Source organism: Solanum verrucosum, unplaced genomic scaffold (genome assembly GCF_900185275.1).
Source record: "Solanum verrucosum unplaced genomic scaffold, falcon-dt-bn FXZP01000108.1, whole genome shotgun sequence".
Taxonomy (NCBI): Eukaryota; Viridiplantae; Streptophyta; class Magnoliopsida; order Solanales; family Solanaceae; genus Solanum; species Solanum verrucosum.
Window position 1 is genome coordinate 3,461,145 of NW_026020274.1, and position 18,775 is coordinate 3,479,919.

Genomic DNA, 18,775 nt, shown 5'->3' on the forward strand with positions numbered 1-18,775 from the left:
TTTAGCAAACATAAAAATCATATTTGTATGATATAACTATAGTTTGTATAATTGTGCTCCATAGCAAACTTTATGTTTGCTATAGAGCATCAGATTTGTATAAATCGTTGGCAGCCTCTCATTTGTATAAATCGTTGGCAGCCTCTCGTTTGTATAAATCGTTGGCAGCCTCTTAATTCAATTTTATGTGTTTGTATATCTACATAAAATTTGAATTTGTATACAATTGAATCGAAATAAAACATTTGTATATCAAAATCTCTCTCTTTCTCTCGCTTTCTACAAATAAATTATACATTGTAATTTGTATAATATGTGTTTGTATAAAGAGAGAAAGACAAAAGAAAACTGGGCAGGGGAAGATTTGTATTTGTATAATTATAAATGTATAGGACGAAAATATGTATTTGTATTTGTATATACAGTTTTCTCTCGCTTTATACAAACACAAACACATTTTATACATTTGTGTTTGTATAAAGTAAGAGAGGCGAGGGAGAGACTGGCAGCGAGAAATTGAGAGTGGCAAGCGAGAAATTTAGGGAGAGAGGCGAATGACAATTGTTTGGTATGGGTTACAATTAAATCAAACTGTGGTTATACCATTTAAGTTGAATTAATAATTTGTTATTTTATACAATTTTCCCTATTTTATATCACTAATTAATAATTTCATACTAGATTTCAAGTCAGATACACCTAGATACATGTTTATTGTAAACAAATACATTGAAATAGGGAAAGAGGCGAGCGAGAACATGAGGGAGACGAGCGAGATTTGTCTATGTATCTCAAATACATGCAAATCACACTAGACACGTGTATTTATATGTATTTAGGATACCAGATACATAGGAGGTAGGCGATCGAGATGGGAGGTAGGCGATCGAGATTTGTCTATGTATCACAAATACATGCGAATCCACATGTATCTATAGCAAATTACGCCTAGTTTTGACCACATGTTTGTTGGGATACACATATCTGGACGCACTAGAATTTGATAAGATACATAATATCACAAACTGACGTGTATCTAAGTAATTAGCTCTCAAACTAGTGAGATATTTATAAGTCATTCATTAAAAATCACTTTATTTGAAAATTTTGAAGTTTGGAGTTGTAGTCTCATGCTAAGTCTTTTAACATCTAGTTGGGCCTAAAAAAATCTAAGCAAAACTTTGGTTTTTCTTCTTGGCATATTATGTACTTCAAAGATATTTACATAACTCAAAGATTGTCTATACAAACATGAGATGATGATATAGAAAAAAACCAAGTCTAAAATTGACAAATATGACCTTAAATATTTGAGTAAAGAAGTAACCAATGTAAGAGTATTTTGGGTAATTTGCAACGTATTTTGTATGTAGATGTTTTTGTCTTGGACTTGAGAGCAATAGCATCCTCACTTTCCTCACCATTAAATCTTCTGTTCCCTTCCCATCTTCTTCCAATTCATGATTCTTAAATAATCTTTCTCCTAAGGCTTTTCTTTCTCCAATTTTTTCTCATTATCCAATTGGTATTTTTACTTCCTTTTTCTATTCAAAAACGTCAAATAGCATCCATATAGTTCTCTTACAACCAAAATATCAAAATCTTGTACAAACTTCAACTTTTCGCCAGGTAATTGTTAATAGTAACCTAATGTTTAATTATATGTTTTTCTTACAAGTAACAATAGATCAATAATGACGAATTTTCATTGAGATATTCGAGGTACTACATACTCTAATTAAGTAGTGAACAACATATTAATGGGTAATGCTAAATGACCAGAAAATTTGGCCAGAAATTTTAAAAACGTATAATATCTTTTTTATTTTAAAAAGATAAAATAACATAGGTAAAACACTATTCTGGCCAAATTTTTTGGCCAAAAGGATTTTTCCCATATTAATTTTGTACTAAAGCTCTTCGCTTTTTCAAAAACAGATGGTTTTCCTTAAATTTTGAGTTTTAGTTAAAAAAAATTATTATTAAATTATAGATAAATTATTAATAAATGTTCAATAATTTTTTAGAGACAAATTAAGGTGAAGGAGGACTATTTCGTGCACATATATATGTCCATTTATTATGATCACGTTGTATTACACCCCCACACTTGTCATTTCGTGATTTCAAAGTTGCTCCAGGTGGGTCTGTCTGGATTCATAGTATTTCCAAAAAAATAAAGAATATAATGCCACTGATTTTAGTACTACATTTTTAAAGTTATGTGAGTCGATTAGCAGTATATCAAAAATGATTTTTAGTGATAATTAATTAATAATAATAATTTAATTATCATTAAATATATTTTTAGAGGTAATTAGCATTAGTATTTGTAAATATCTCTAAAATCTATAGTGATATTTAATCTAATGACAATCAACTAATATTAATAAAGATTTTGTTAATGTACATATTTATTATTGTTAAAAGCTATTTTTACTTTAGCTATAGTTAAATTAAAGATTGTGAATCCCCCATGTACCCATTTAATTCTTTTCTCTACACTATAGTAAGTAAGTACGCCACTACCCATATGACCCATCCTTCATTTTTTGAGATGCACGTCTCTTTTGGATCAAGTTTAGATATTTGAGCTTTTTTTTCTATGTGTCTACTTTTATATTTATATTTATGGAGAGAAGTATTGAAAATATTATGAACGTAACGTGAATTATTAATTTTATTTTTAAATTATTGACAGTTTTAAAATGCTCATGTATTTAACTAACTTAATTTGATTATATCTTCAATCTGACACATGACATAGCAATTGGTCTCAAACTCTTGGACGAGCATGAGACTCTTAATAGAAAGCTAAGAAAAGTGTTGAAAATACTCCTAAAGTTGGTGAGAATTCAGGGGTGTATTTCACTCATGTGGCTAGATCAAAAGTGTATTTAAGTAAAGTTAGTCAAATAAAACAGTGATTTTAAGGCTGTTAATAATTCAGAGATGAAATTAATAATTCACACTAAATTTTGGGATGCTTTCAGTAATTCTCTATATATTTATGTGTATATATATCTATGACCTTAGATAGAGTAACAATAGATTATTTTTTTCAAGCGACAATAAGTAGAATTAATCATTTAGCAAATAATATCATTTGCATTGAAAATTGTTTATTTGCTTAGCGATATTTATAGAGAAGGTTGATTATAAATATTCCTTACTTATTATAATATAGCAATAATTATATTATTGACTCTAATTTTTGTATGTATTATATGTCTTCAAACTTTGGTCACAATTTTATATTTAGACATATTATCCATCCAGTGGCTCCCCGCCTCCACCTATTGAACACCTAAATCAAACAAATACACCAATATAGATTGTGGTGCACTGATGGGAGTATCACCCTTAATCAGAAGTCTCGAGTTTGAGCCCTGATATGGAGAAAATCTTGTTGAAAGCGTCAATTCCGAATGGACCCTGCAAAGCGTGATTCAAATTTAATCGGAATTCTAATGTGGATTTCAGACACAGTTTGGAAACCAAAAAGAATCAAACAAATACATTCCTATTATGATTAAATGTAAAACACGTGAAACTTACTAACTTTTGGAAAAAAGATTTTCTTTTTTTAAAAAAAAAAAAAAAGAACTAAATTAAAAAGGAAAAAAGGAATTTTTCTCCCCAACTCTAAAATTGTCATCTTCTTCTTCTTCTTCTTCTCCACATTTCCCTCATCTTGCCACTTCACTCTCTCATTTCAGCCATCAATTAAAAGCTTCTATAAAAGGGTAAGCTTTGAGATTTACATTGCTGATGTTAAAATATTAATGGGTATTTTGGCACGGGTATCTATGAAACAATCTTAAAAATTTTGGTAGTAAATGTTATTTGGTGAGTAGTTTTTGTTTGTTTTCTTGTAAATAAAAGAGCTTTGAATAGACTTCTCTTAGTTTTGGTATTGAAACATTCATTATATTCATAGATATTCAGAAATTTGTGAACTTGCTGTAGAATTCTTGGAGATGATGCCTATTAGAAGTGTGGGGGAGATGAATTAAAGATGGTTTTAGGTGTAAAGTTTGGACCTTTATGATGGAGCTATGTTATTTATGGTGAATGGTTTAAGTATTTCATAGCTTTGTATTCTTTACAATTTACTCAAGTTTGAAATGTTATTATCAGTTCACCAATCTCCTTAAGATTCCCCAGTTAGTCTTTTCATTGCAGAGTGATATGGTCTGAGTGGAGATCTTGTTATTTCAAAATATTTTTTTGGATGTTTAGTATTGCGTACTTCATCTTAAATGGAGCTACATGGTCAATGAGGATTCATGTAGCCGACCCCAACTTGCTTGTGATTGAGTCACAGTATTGTTGTTGTAGTGTTATGTACTCCATCTGTTTTTAAAAAGAATGAAGAGGTTCAAAGTAGAGGGTGGAACCATCTGCTTTTCCGTATCTATATGGACGTTGATTTGTTCATCCTTTGAAATAAAATGTATATAATTATTAGAGTTAGCTTAAATGGTTACAAGTTTTGTTCCATGTTCTGAGATGACACCTTCATACGGACATACTTCTTCCCCTTTCCCCGGTTCACGTTCTTTGTGTGCTTCAGACTTGGTTTGCGGTAATGTATTATAGATTGTTTAACTTGTTCGGATTATGTATTCTGAAGTCAATGTATAGCCAAGGTTCAGGACACTGATTCAACACACAGTGAGTTGGACTGATGGAAATTAAAGAAGTTTGTTATGTTCCGGTGTCTCTGATTTTGTTCTTTCTTATTAAAGCTAAAAGGATTGAAGTATGTTGGGCTAGTTAGTTTACTGTCCTAATTTGTGTTTTTTTGGGGGTAATTCATGCTTTTTGCTTTTTGATGTAGATTTGGTACCGGCTGGACTTTGTGCTGGAGCTTACCAGTAATTGTCTTTTCATTTTAGTGGAGAACCATTAGAAGTTGGATCAGCTGCCTCTTTGGGAGTTACCTTTGTAGCCACTACGATTGACCTTTTTTGATATCTCCCTTACAGCTGGTGATGAATATAAACTTATAGTTCCTTCATTTTTCGATATCTTGAATGGCTGGATCTTTGTTGCCAGTGGGTAAGGCAGTCCTACGTTCCCGCCAACCCTCCAACTGTTATACCTTCAATGCTGATCTCCAGCATCCAAAGTCAATTCCAATTCTCCCTCTATTTAAGAAAAGAGTCAAACAAAACGATACTTTGAACAAATCGGTGCTCTTAAGTCCATTAGTTTGCCAATACCGGTTAAAACCGGTTTCTGCGCTTGACTCAGATGTTCCCCGCCTTATTGATCAGGTACTTATCCCCTTCCATATGCATCTAATAGTGGTTTTTGGGCTCATTTTTAAAAGTAAGCTTTGGTTCAGTTGGAGGTAATGAAATATGGCCTAACAGTGATGTTAAATGTAGAGTTCTGAAGATTTAAAGAGTAGCGAGAGCTTTAAGCAATGGGATTCATTGACTGCAAAATTTGCAGGAGCTGCAAATATTCCGTTTCTCATATTACAACTGCCTCAAATAATACTCAATGCTCGTAACCTTCTAGCAGGAAATCAAGCTGCATTATTTGCTGTTCCATGGCTGGTATCGTATTCTACTTCTATTTTAGCTACTTATAACTGTGGTCTTATTAACGTTGAGTGATAAATACTCTGAGATGAACATTTACAGGGGATGTTCACTGGATTGCTTGGTAATTTGTCTTTGCTATCATATTTTATTAAGAAGAGGGAGACGGAAGTGGTTGTTGTGCAAACTTTGGGCGTCGTGACCATTTATATTGTGATATCACAACTAGCCATGGCTGGATCTATGCCTTTACCTCATTATGCAGTCACTTCTGTTGTTATTGCCTGTGGTCTTGTTGTGAACTTCATGAACTACTTCCACTTGCTCAATCCCGTAATCTGGCGTTATTGGGAGGATTTCATTACTATTGCTGGCTTATCTGCGCTTCCCCAAGTAATCGCCCTCTCTTTTCTTTCATTTTCTACTCATCCATATGGATAATTTGGTCGATAAATTCTTATATTTGTTCTGGCACTCTGCACCATGCACTGTACAGGTCATGTGGTCAACTTTCATCCCATATGTTCCAAATACCATCTTGCCTGGTGCTGTAGCTTTCGTTCTGGCTGTCCTAGCTGTCTTTATGGTAAGCTTTGACATCTGCAGCTTGTACATGTGGTTACTTTTACAAGGATAATGTTGAAATGGCCATATCTGTCATTCTGCCTTGAAGTGAACTAACTGAAGTAAAATATCGCAATGCCAGAAAAAGAAGATATATATTTTTGCTTGACTTGATAAATAGAAAGGCAATGTTGAAAATCATTCTAATAAGAGGGTTGTATTTTCTGAGGAGTGCTAGAAGAACACAACTCAACATCTGCACTGGGATAATGCTCAACTCTATGTTCAAATTGGTGTTGTTTCTGAACTACTGTGGCCACACAAGAAGCAAAGAGGGTTTTTTTTCTTTATTCATGACTGAGGAAGAGAGATGACACCTCTCTGGCATTGGTGGGATAACTAGCTATCAGTCGATCAATTCTTTTCATATTTCTTCCTTAATATTTATGAAAGGTTTCAGTTTTCTGATATAAACTGGAAGGGCAAGTCTTAAGTGGTGGCTGAACTAGGCAATTGAGCCCTTGTATCCTGGATTTTGATGAGTCTTTTCCCTTTGTGTTCTTATTGAATAGCGTATTCTATTTGAAGGTACAATAATGGAATGCATGTTGAAGCTCGAAATTCTGCAGGGAGATTGTCACATCTGACTGATGTGCCTGGAAGTATGGAAGCTTATGTAGTGGCTTACTATGATTTCTTTGTCAGTTTGCTCTATGGTGACCATAACTGGAACTTGATCTGAAAGTTTTCTGCTTGCTTTTATTCCATACATCACACGTATAAGAGAACTCTTAACTTTCAGGTTACCAAATAATGTCGCAAAGGCAGTAGCTCACATTGATTTTTCTTTACTTTGATATTGTTAGATTACACACACTAACTCGATTAGGATTAACAATTACCTTGTGTTCCTTTTCGTTGGCTCAAGAGCAAGCTAGAGACTTTTGTATGCACTTTATGTGGGAAGATAATTTTGTTAAGCTTGAGAGAATGAGAACATGGATCTGAACTATTCTGAATTTCAAGCTACTGTTCTTTACAGTCTCGGACTGGGAAACTTCCAGAGAAGGGTATCAAATTTGTAGGATCATTATCTGGATGGACTGCCACTCTTCTTTTCATGTGGATGCCAGTTTCACAAATGGTAATTTCTATAAAGTTATTTTGGAGTAAAATTGTCAGATCGTAGTTTTTTCACAAGTTTGAGGTTCCTCATCCTGACTTATACCTTCTGTCTAGTGGACAAACCTTCTAAATCCAGATAATATAAAAGGTTTATCAGCTCTTTCGATGCTGCTTGCAATGATTGGGAATGGACTCATGATTCCACGAGCACTCTTTACTCGGGATTTGATGTGGTATGGCATCTTACAATTGTTTTTCCTTGCATTACAAACTTCCCTTTTCTTCTTTAGCTGTCAAATTAGATCTAGAGTTCCTCAAATCACCTACTTATTTTTGCGTATCAGCATCATTGTCCCTTTTTTCTACATCTTTTTTTTTTTTCGTATAAGGTTCTTGTTTTCTTCCTTTTCTTTTTTGTTATTGTGAACCTTCAGAACTAAATTTGTTCACATTTGGTGTAATTCAAATTTTCTTTTGCAAATTTCTTCATTAAATTTTACCTACTTTTTAAAATAAATTAAAAATACAATGTGATTTGCTGATGCCTGTGCAAAAATGTACCACCTGGTCAACTGTATTAGTCCAGTTATGCTGAGTATTTCTTTTAGTTCTTCTTTATGGTGTTTAATTTTCCCATCTTGTTTCTCTTCTTAATTAATAACAGGTTCACTGGTTCAACTTGGGCATGCGTTTTTTATGGATGGGGAAACCTTGTCTGCTTATATTGGTAAGTTGTGCAGAAGTGCTGTGCTCAATAGTTTTCAAGATTTATTCAAGAATTGAGCATTGTTCTACTTACTAAATCCCTTTTGTTCTACATCCAGCTGCAAAGTTATAAGCAGGGAATTTTTCTTGGCTTCAACAACTGCCTTTGTAGCATGGCTGGGTACATTCTCACTTCATTTATTTTGTTTTAACTTTAACATTCTGTCTCTCACACGTTTAACTATACTGTTTTGGCAACAACTCCATGCCTTGTTCATCGATGGCTCAGCCAGTCACCCCTCTCATGATGGCCTTTTCCCCCTTCCCAGCGTGTTAAACGTTTGCATTTAGCTGATGGCAATATGACTCCTCTTTTCTTTTCTTCTTTTGGCTGAAAACAGTGTTCAGCTTCTGGAGAGACACACAAGTATATGGTTATAATTCTCCGTTGAAATCGTTGAAGGAACTGATTTCTGGTTCATAACTGATCCTTTTGAAATGCAAGAATGTTCAAGTTTGGCATTTCTGCTATGAATCAAGTGCTCTTCCTTAGAAGATTTGGTGAAAGTGCTTTTGGCAAATGGGGTACATCAGCCAAGGTCTAGTTGCAATGTCAAATTATTCAGCATATGGTATTGAGGAAGGTTCCTGTGGTTCTTTTACATGTAATGTTAATCAATAATAAAGCTACAAATGCAATGTTAAATATATTTGTTGTATTTCATTTTGGGACAATCTTAATAAATAAAAAGTTAAACCATATTTGCAAAAAATTAATGCAGTTTAAGGTTATCCAATTATATTTCATAGGTATAATCAGATAATATGTGTATTGGATTATTAGTAAAAATATGATGTGGAACAACAAAAATAAAGTTAGAATTTTGAAAATTTATTCCTGCATTGTTGACTTGATATTCGAGGGGTTCAGTGTCTTGCTTTTGATTCCACCATCACTTGTTGTTGATTGTGTTTAGGTTATTGCATTATTCTGTGTTTGTTACTCTTTTCTTATTAGTTGCTTTGTTTCTCCACTGGCATTTTCTCCTTTTCATACCTATTTTAATGTCAAGTCGGAAGGTTCTCCCGTAACAACCTATTTACCTCCACAAGATAGGAGTATGATTTGTGTACACTCTACTACCCTCTCCAAACCCTGGATTTCAGAGATAGCCTATGCACTTTAGGAATGTAAACCCTGTATAAGATCCAAGGAATTTCTTGTTGCAACATAAAAACCAAACTTCTTGTAGTCATTGAAGGTGTTTTAATGATCTATTGTAATCTAAAAGATCAAAGTATATAGTATTTGTAGCCTGAATTAGGACTTCTAGTGCTACAATTTCTTTTTGCTATTTCCTTTTTCATGTAATGTTATGATTCAATCAACTAGAAAAACAACATTCATGTGACTAAAATGTTGTTCTCAAAAAGGTGATAAATCCAAAAGCCATTCCGTAATGCAAATATTCTAAAATTTGTTTTAAAGCACAACATTATGAATATAACATGTAAATGACCAAAACTCAAAAAGACTTACAAAACATGCAAATATCAGTAGTTTATTACATAATATGTTAAGCAAACTCGGGCCTTTTAGAACACATATACTTTGCCTTCAAACTCTACTTAACATAATTTTTACTAGGTAATAGGGGATAATATATTGTCCTATTCTCCCTATTTAGCATATTTCAATGTCCCATAGTGATCATACAACGCAGGCCTTCCCCTTTCAGCATAATGTCAAATGCTTTGTTTATCTCTGAAAATGGTACTTGATGGGTGATAAACTTCTCCAGCTCTAGTTCCTGAAAAATTTACTCCAGATTAAAGTTTAACTTCTATGCACGGACAGTCGTTCGAGTATTATTAATAAATACTATGGTGAAAGGATTACCTTATTCATGTACTTGGCCACCACAGATGGAAGGTCAGTTTTGGGTTTGTAGTTGCCAAAGAAGGTGCCCTTGAGTGTCCTCTCATTCAACAGATTCATGGGATGAGTTTTGAATGCATCGTCTTTGTTTGGCACGCCAACAAGCACAGCCACACCCCAACCCTGTAAATCAAGTATGTCATAAGATTGTTCACACTTACATTTGTGTGATTAAAGAGATGGAAAAAAAGATATAACAGATGAGAATTGTTACATCATGAACACATTCAAAAGCGGAGATCATAGCATTGACATTTCCAGTACACTCTACACTCCGGTCAGCACCTCCATCGGTCATCTCAGCGATTACCTGAAAATCATCGCGTAAACCTCAGACAAGAAGTTGCAAACAAACACTTCACATGATATGTTATGTCATGTAGAAACAAGATGGATATGCCAGAGACACACACACAAACCTCCTGGACAGGCTTATCATGATCTTTTGGATTCACAAACTCTGTGACACCGAATTTCTTGGCTGTAGAAAATCAAAACAAATTTATAAGAATTGATTACGGACATTACATTCTTGTATATCGATAATCAAATGCATTCACCATCATTGAATCTGCTGGGATTCAAATCAATGCCAATGATCCTAGAAGCCCCAGCTAGCCTAGCTCCTTCAGCAGCCTAATACAATATGACGGAGAAAACATTCTCAAACACGTGGTTATGACAACGAAAATTGCATCGAAAAAATAGAGGTGTACTCACAGCAAGGCCAACAGCTCCCAAACCAAAAATAGCCACAGTAGAACCTCTAGTAGGTTTGGCAACATTCAGAGTTGCACCAAGTCCTTGAGAAAACATGAACTCCATAAGACAAATATCCAATTATAACGAGTAATTGGCTATAGTTCAATAAAACCTGTTGAGATTCCACAACTCAGGACGCAAACTTTGTCAAGTGGTGCCTGTGGATCAATCTTGGTGACGCAACCAGAATGAGCAACGGTGTATTCACTAAAAGTGGAAGTTCCAACAAAATGGTATATCGGCTTCCCATCCTTGGAAAATCTTGTTTGACCATCACTAATCATAACTCCTCTGTCTGTATTTATTCGTAGGAGTTCACACATGTTGCTTTCGGATGATTTACAGTGACGGCATTGCTGGCATTCTCCGGTGAACACTGGAAGAACATGATCTCCTGGTTGGAGATCTGTAACACCTTCACCTACACTCTCCACAATTCTACAGCAAGTATAAGAATATATATATATACTGAATCAGTTTGAAAATAACATAAGAAAATCAACTAAACATAAAGGGTCATACCCTCCAGCTTCATGTCCGAAAATTCGAGGAAACAGAGGTGTTTGCCCCTGCAGCAAAACAGAGGATTTAAGTACACCATCAAGATGGAAAAAATTTGCTTAAGGGTCAAGACGAAACATTGTTAAAAGTTTGAGCAAGTGATAAAATTAGAAATGTAAGGTTGAAGAAAAGGACCTTAGCTTCCCAGAAGTAAACATCAGTGTGGCACAATGAGGTGAAGAGAATCTTGAGGCGAACTTCATGTTTCTGTGGAGGTGCCACATCCACTTCTTCAATTACCAACGGTTTTCCAGCTTCCCATGCAACCGCAGCTACACACAATTTAATTAAAATCAATCACAAGTGCATAAAAAAAGGCCATAGATTTTGAAAAATCTGTATTCAGAAAAGAAATTTTACTTTCACTCATATTTTTTCCAAATAACAAACAAGAAAGTTCCAAAAATCACAACTTTCAGATCCTTGATATAGAAAAAAAAAAAACAACAAAAAAAGGCAAAACAAGAAATGAATCACCTTTGCAGCGAATGACCTGACCAGCAGTACTCATTGTTGTTAGTTTATGGCTTAAACTTACAAAAAAAAAATGGTGTTTGTTGAATGAAGTGAATATTTCTTCTTCTATTTTGAGTGAGTATATATATATTAGTGTGGGCTAATTGATAACTCCGCACCGTCAGTATTGTGTGAGGGCAAAAAGGCTTAGGATTTGTTCGGCAAAGTGTACACACACTTGGACACCTCCTTCATTTCTGCTTTTCTGACCACGTGTCTTCTCCATTACACCTTCTCTTTTTTGGCAACTTCCTAGTTAATGCAATTATGCCAAATACGCATGTTACTACTATCTTCTAATTTCTTCTTCTTTCATTTATTTTTGTTACTCGACCATATTATTTCGATTATCATATTATTTTTGTGGTAGATACTGTTCCTTTTATCATACTACTTTGTCATAATTTTTTAGTTGACTTCTTATCTTATGTCATTTCTTTTCAAACTGTTTTGAATTGTTTTTCCTAGAACCTCTACCCTCTTAGACATGTGACATAAAATCTACACATATGTTACCTTCATTAGGTTCATATGTGAAATTACATTGAGTACGTTATTGTTGTAATGTTTGAATGGGTATAAAAATTAATATATAAAAAAAATTAAAAATTTATATTATAAAATATCTTTTAATTTTAAACATGTCACGTAAATATTTTTTAGTTACAACGATCCCAACTCCATACTATACAAACAAATTGAAACTGCATACAGACTTTATGAATTGAACATAAGCATACGATAAATGTTTGTTCCTTCAAAAGTAAAATAGTGGTCTAGGGCTCATTCAGTTATCTTTAAAAACTCATGAAAAGAATATTAATTTACGATGTGAATACTTAATACTTTTTCCTATCATCACACAAGAGAATTGACAAAAAAAAAAATATATTAAACAATTTGAAAAGATAAAACAAAATGATTAAAAAAATAATAATGTTGAGAGTGGGATTTGAACCCACGCCCTTTCGGACCAGAACCTTAATCTGGCGCCTTAGACCAACTCGGCCATCTCAACAATTGATTATTTATAGCCACCACTTTTAATATAATTTTGGATACAAAAAAATCCAAAACCACAAGATATTAAGATTAATTTTAAATAATTCATTACACTGTATGGCTACCACATTTAATATATTGTTTAGATGCAAAAAAATCCAAAACCACAACAAGACATCATTAAGACTAATTTAAAATAATTCATTACACTGTATATAATCATCACGTAATGAGTAGATATTACAAATTTTTAACTTGTATTAATAGATCTCAATGATCGTGTAAATTTTAACTTGTATTAATAGATCCCAATGATCGTTAACTTGTATTAATGAATCAATTGTATTTGTGATACAACGAATACAATATGTATTCATCCTCTCTGTCAAATTTATTTTGCATCAATTGTATTCAATCAAATATAAGTGAGAGATTAGATTTGTATTATATATCAATTGTATTCTAACAACAATATTTATAGTATGTATTGATTGCATTCATGATACAACATATATTCATTCTCTCTCCCAATCTCACTCAGCTCTATCCTCCTTCTGTCAATCTCACTCACATCTCTCCTCTCTCTCTCAATCTCGCTCACCTCTCTCTTCCTAACATGTAGCTTAATACAATAACTTTTGATACATTATATTTATTGATACAAATCAGTTGTATCAATTGTATGCACACCTCTCTTCCAGATTTCACTCGCTTCTCTCTTCCTCAAAAACATGGAGCTATGAATTACAATTAATCAAAGAGAAAAATTTAGAAATAACAGACATAATTGCACTTCATAGTTATAGTATCAATAATTGCGCTTCATAGCTATAATTATGTTTGCTATGGAGGCTGCAGTTTGTATAATTCTGTCCATTTGTATATTTTGCTTGCGAATATACAAATAAGGTAAGTATATACAAATTATGTATTTATATATTTAGGAATTTTTCAAAACTCCTTTTATATATTTCGCTTGCCAATATACAAACATGGTAATTTACTATGAATTTTTCGTAAATAGTATACAAATAGCTAGGGTAACTATATACAAAATTCTGGAATTGTACAATCAAAAATCGAATTATACAAATTTTGAATTTATACAAATCAGACGAATTATACAATTAGGTGAATAGAAAAAATTGGAGAAACTGTAACCGCGAACCTACTGCTATTCCATAAAGTTAGCGATAACGTTTGTGTATATTTTACACTCTCCAGACTCCACTTGTGAAATTGTGTATCAGGTATATTGTTGTTGTTGCTATATGAATTTTCTGAATAAGCAATCAGTATGAAGTAGATTTTGCTTCACACGTGGAGTCAGTGCGACCTAATGTACATATTATGGGTTTATCCAAACACTATAAGCTCAAATCGTTTAAATGTGCTTAAACATATTGTTAGATTAGGTTTTAGGCCTAACTCACACCCCAAAAGTTAACTCAAAGGGAGGAGGATTGTCCAAGCCTTATAAGGAGTCCACTCATTTCATTAACCATCGATGTGGGACTTTTGTCATTCTTTAACACCCCACCTCACGCCCAGTGCTTAGCATCTGGTACGTGGGTAATTTTTGATTTTGGGGTTCCCAACATCGGGTGAGACGTGCCCTGCTCTGAGACCATGTTAGATTAGGTCTTAGGCCTAACTCACACCCCAAAAACTAGCTCAAAGGGAGGAGGATTGTCCAAGTTTTATAAGGAGTCCACCGATGTGGGACTTTTGTCATTCTTTTAACACATATACTAAATAAGTTCAAATAAAAGATGTAGATTAAATGGAATTTTTTTGCTAATACATAATGTATCCATTGCACAATGGAGTTATTACTTATCAGATAATTAATATCCACTCCATGATGCAGAAAATCAAAAAAACTGGCGGGAAAAGGAAACACAGAGATTGATAGATAACTTGGGATCGAGGTAAGAACGGGAAGCTGCTATCGAAGAAACCAAAGAAGGGCCTATTTTGACTTCATTATTTATTTTATTCAGCAATTAATGTGGGCAGTCTAATTTTACTCGACATGTAATCCGATTACCTTAATTTGAGATATGAACAGTTTCAGTTTACTCAGGATAGGAGTTTGAAGATTATGTTAGAAGATTAGTAGGTATAGTCAAGAGTCAAGTGTAGTCGCCCGTTGCAACTATGATTGTATTACTATCATCATGCAAGTTGCAACTATGATTGTATTTGTACCAATCTTATGAAGACGATCTTTATATTATACTATTTTTTACTAGCAAAGCACTAAACTTATAGTGCTGGTCATTTGCCAAACCTAAGAAAATTTAGAATCAATATTATTGCACATGCTAAATCAAGATTGAGTTTAGAAATTTGTTTGGTAGAAGTTGAAATAAGTTCTGACTTTTGACACACTCTTATTAAATTGCTCAAGTCACTACATCTAAAATGATCATTAGCGGCAATTAGCACTCTTTGCATATGTTCCTAAAGCCTTTAGCGACATTGGTTCTAATGGCATTTAACTAATGCCGATAAAGACATTATCACTCTTTATTAATGTCAATATTTATTGCCGCTAAAAGTTGTTTTTGTTGTAGTGAGTGTCGAGTACTTTGGACTTGTATATATAAAGAAATTGTGTTTTGTAAAGTGATCCTCAAGAAAGAAAAATACAAGGCTATATATTTATGCCAGTTTTTACCTTAATATTTCTTTTTGCACTACCCATCCAAAATTCTAACCCAAAAACCATACTTGCTCAAATTGCTTTATATACCATGGCAATTATTCCCAGCCCTTCTGTGATTTCATGGAGAAGACATAAGTCAGAATTGATAGTTCCACAAAATAAAACACCGGAGGAAATATTACATCTTTCAGATATAGATGATCAAGAAGGTCTTCGTATTCAAATGCCGATACTAATGTTTTACAAATATAATTCTTCAATGGAAGGAAAAGATCATAAAAGATGGATTGTCTAATACACTTGTGTTTTACTATCCATTAGCTGGTAGGATCATTGAAGGGCCTAATAGGAAGCTTATGGTAAATTGTAATAGTGAAGGAATCATGTTTATTGAAGCTGAGGCAAATGTGGAGCTTGAGAAATTAGGAGACTCTATAATACCACCATGTCCATACTTAGAAGAGATACTATATAATGAGCCAGGATCTGATGGGATTATTGGTTGTCCTTTGATGTTAGTTCAGGTAAGCAATCAATATTATTTCTTGCATTATAATTAATACTACAAATTCAACCCCAAGCTTTAATTTGGTCCAGTAGAAAGAGAACAGTGCATGATGTGTTGGTTAAACACACGTCACAGTGACATTTGAAGCGTAGAAAACATTTTGATATTAAAGTAGACAAAGGGTAGAGGTCTAGAGGAGGTTTTTTTTTTTGTTTCTCACCTGGTGTCTGGAGCCCACATTGCAGCTCCGACTAAATCCGGATCGCGCTCTGCAGGGCCCATTCGGGGGTGGCGCTCTCAATAGGATTTTCTCCATACCCAGGGCTCGAACCTGAGACATCTGGTTAAGGGTGAAGCACTCTCACCCGTGCACCACAACCCATGTTGGTAGGGTAGAGGAGGTTGATCCATAATCAATTGAATCTCTTCAACACGCCTCCCCACATGCGATCATGATTCTTTTTTATGGGTCAAACTTGTGAATTTTTATTTTTTTTTGTTAATAGATGGTGGTAGGATTCTCAGATGAGGGCTTCTATATGCTGACAACATATTAAATTGTGTGACAATCTCATCTAAAAATTTAAGCTATTAAACATATCACACTATTATTTATGACCAATTCTATTCTCTCTTTAACAAAGAGCATTATTCTTAAAAGTCACCCAAAGAAAAAAAAATCCTCATTGATGTGTTTGTCTCGAGTTCCTTTAATTTTTGTGCACAATGGCAAGTGGGTAACAGAAAATTTGCTTGCCCCAATTGTGCTTGGTGAAAAATGAGTATCATAGAGGCGGATCCACCCCTCTAGAGGGTGCACGTGCACTCGTTAACTTTGAAAAAAATCATGTATTTATATATATATATATATATTGAGAAACTAACAGAAATTAGGATATAATTAAGAGTACACCCATGAAAAACATAAGTGTGTCATTGTGTTGCTGGTATAAGCCAATGAATCCACCCACGAGACCTGAATTATTTCATAGAGATACAAGGCAAAAGTCTTGTCAGCTATGCCGATTGTTGTGGTCGTATCAACCAAACCTTCAAGTGTCGTATAATCACTTTGGAAATTGGGCTTGTTAAAAAAAATTAAGAAAGAAAGAGAGTCGAAACAACTAGAAGCTAGTGTGCTTTTTCTTTTCCTGTTTTCTATAATATGATAATTTCCATATGTAGTTATTCTTATATTTACTTCTTTTTTATACAATATTTCATTTTCTCGTCATAATCATCAAATTTCATTTTATAACTAAATGATTTATTCATTTTATGCACAGGTCATGACCCGTTTCAGTTGTGGTGGATTTGCAATAGGATTAAGATTTAATCATACAATGATGGATGGTTATTTTTGGCTTGAAACTATTTTTAAATGCACTAAGTGAATTAATTCAAGGATCTTCTGTTTTACCTGTATGGCAAAGGGACCTTCTAAGTGCTAGGTCATTGCCATGCATTACATGCACACATAATGAGTTTGATGAATCCAAATATGCATGGATAGCTATGGAAAACAAATTAATCCAACATTCATTTTTCTTTGGAAATAAGGAGATTGAAGTCATTCAAGATCAATTATTAGAACCAGGCGGATATGGTTCAATTGGAAGATTTGAGTTATTAGTTGCATTTCTATGGAAATATCGTACAATTGCACTCAATATACATTCCAAAGAAACCGTTCATTTGTCATATGTTGTTAATGTACGTGTAGTAAGATCACAAAATATGAGACTACCACTTGGATATTATGGCAACGCATTTGCAACTCCAGCAGCAATATCAAAAGCTAGCTGGATTGTTGTGCTCAAATTCATTGACATATGCACTTGATCTGATTAAAAATGCAAAGAAACAGGTGAACGAAGAGTACATCAAATCATTGGCAAATATGCCCCTAAATTATTCGAAAAGGTCTAGATATACCCTCCGTTTAAAGTTTGGCTCACTCGTGCCCTCGCCGTCCAACTTTTGGTCTAAATATGCCCTTATGGACGTTAGTTGGCCTGCTGGACATATCCAGCTCATTTTTCATTTCTTTAAATGCCACATGGAATTGCCATGTCATTTTGACTTTATCACATGGCATTTATATGAAAATGTAAAGGGATCAATTATATCCCTAAAAAATTTGAACCCATAAACACATAATCCGACCCATAAATCACCCCCCCCCCCTTTTAAATAAACTACCCGACCAATTTTCAATAATTTTGTTTAAATTTTTAATTTTTTCGGTAAATCCCGAAAATTAGTAATTGATTAATAAAAAATAGGAAAAATATGAAAACAAAAATATAAAATTAAAAATTTAAACAAAATTATTGAAAATTGGTCGGCTAGTTTATTTAAAAGGGGGTTGATTTATGGGTCGGATTAGGTGTTTATGGGCTCGAATTTTTTAGGGGCATAATTGATCCCTTTCAATTTTCATATAAATGTCGTGGTAAAGTCAAAATGACATGGCAATTCCATGTGTCATTTAAAGAAATGAAAAATAAGCTGGATATGTCCAGCAGGCCAACTAACGCCCATAAGGGCATATTTAGACCAAAAGTTGGACGGTGAGGGCATGAGTGAGCTAAACTTTAAACGGAGGGTATATCTAGACTTTTTCGAATAGTTTAGGGGCGTATTTGACCCTTTACCCTTAAAATATTATTGTCTCTAAATTTGAAATACTTAATAACAAAGACCTTTTGCTTTCCTACCATTTGAATTTATATAATTTATCTTACTTAAAAACTACATATGATAATTTAAATAAAATAATAATTAAGTACCATATACAAGAAAATAATAATTTACTTGATGTTATAAAATTGTTTGTTTAAAGAAGCACTCTAAAACCTAGCACA

The 18,775-nt window shown here is 33.6% G+C and overlaps 2 protein-coding genes, 1 non-coding gene and 1 pseudogene across 3 annotated transcripts; 2 read left to right on the forward strand and 2 right to left on the reverse strand.

Moving 5' to 3' along the window:
- The first annotated feature begins 1,497 nt into the window (after positions 1-1,497).
- Positions 1,498-8,709, forward strand: LOC125833937 (maltose excess protein 1-like, chloroplastic). Its single transcript, XM_049513102.1, has 10 exons — positions 1,498-1,629; positions 4,844-5,282; positions 5,397-5,570; positions 5,658-5,948; positions 6,052-6,141; positions 7,162-7,263; positions 7,359-7,477; positions 7,909-7,971; positions 8,069-8,130; positions 8,351-8,709. The coding sequence occupies exons 2-10, from the start codon at positions 5,040-5,042 to the stop codon at positions 8,431-8,433; spliced, it is 1,227 nt and encodes a 408-aa protein (XP_049369059.1). The 5' UTR covers positions 1,498-1,629; positions 4,844-5,039; the 3' UTR covers positions 8,434-8,709.
- A 783-nt stretch (positions 8,710-9,492) lies between these two features.
- LOC125833918 (alcohol dehydrogenase 1) lies at positions 9,493-11,741 on the reverse strand. The gene is made up of 10 exons (XM_049513077.1): positions 11,689-11,741; positions 11,347-11,483; positions 11,173-11,219; positions 10,763-11,088; positions 10,609-10,691; positions 10,449-10,524; positions 10,308-10,369; positions 10,103-10,198; positions 9,850-10,011; positions 9,493-9,760 (listed from the first exon to the last, which is right to left on the reverse strand). Exons 1-10 carry the CDS (start codon positions 11,720-11,722, stop codon positions 9,644-9,646), a joined length of 1,140 nt encoding a protein of 379 aa, XP_049369034.1. The 5' UTR covers positions 11,723-11,741; the 3' UTR covers positions 9,493-9,643.
- A 923-nt stretch (positions 11,742-12,664) lies between these two features.
- TRNAL-AAG (transfer RNA leucine (anticodon AAG)) lies at positions 12,665-12,745 on the reverse strand. The gene has a single exon. It is a non-coding gene; the product is annotated as a tRNA-Leu (tRNA).
- A 2,743-nt stretch (positions 12,746-15,488) lies between these two features.
- Positions 15,489-18,022, forward strand: LOC125833872 (alcohol acyl transferase 1 allele RGa-like; annotated as a pseudogene).
- The last annotated feature ends 753 nt before the right edge of the window (positions 18,023-18,775 follow it).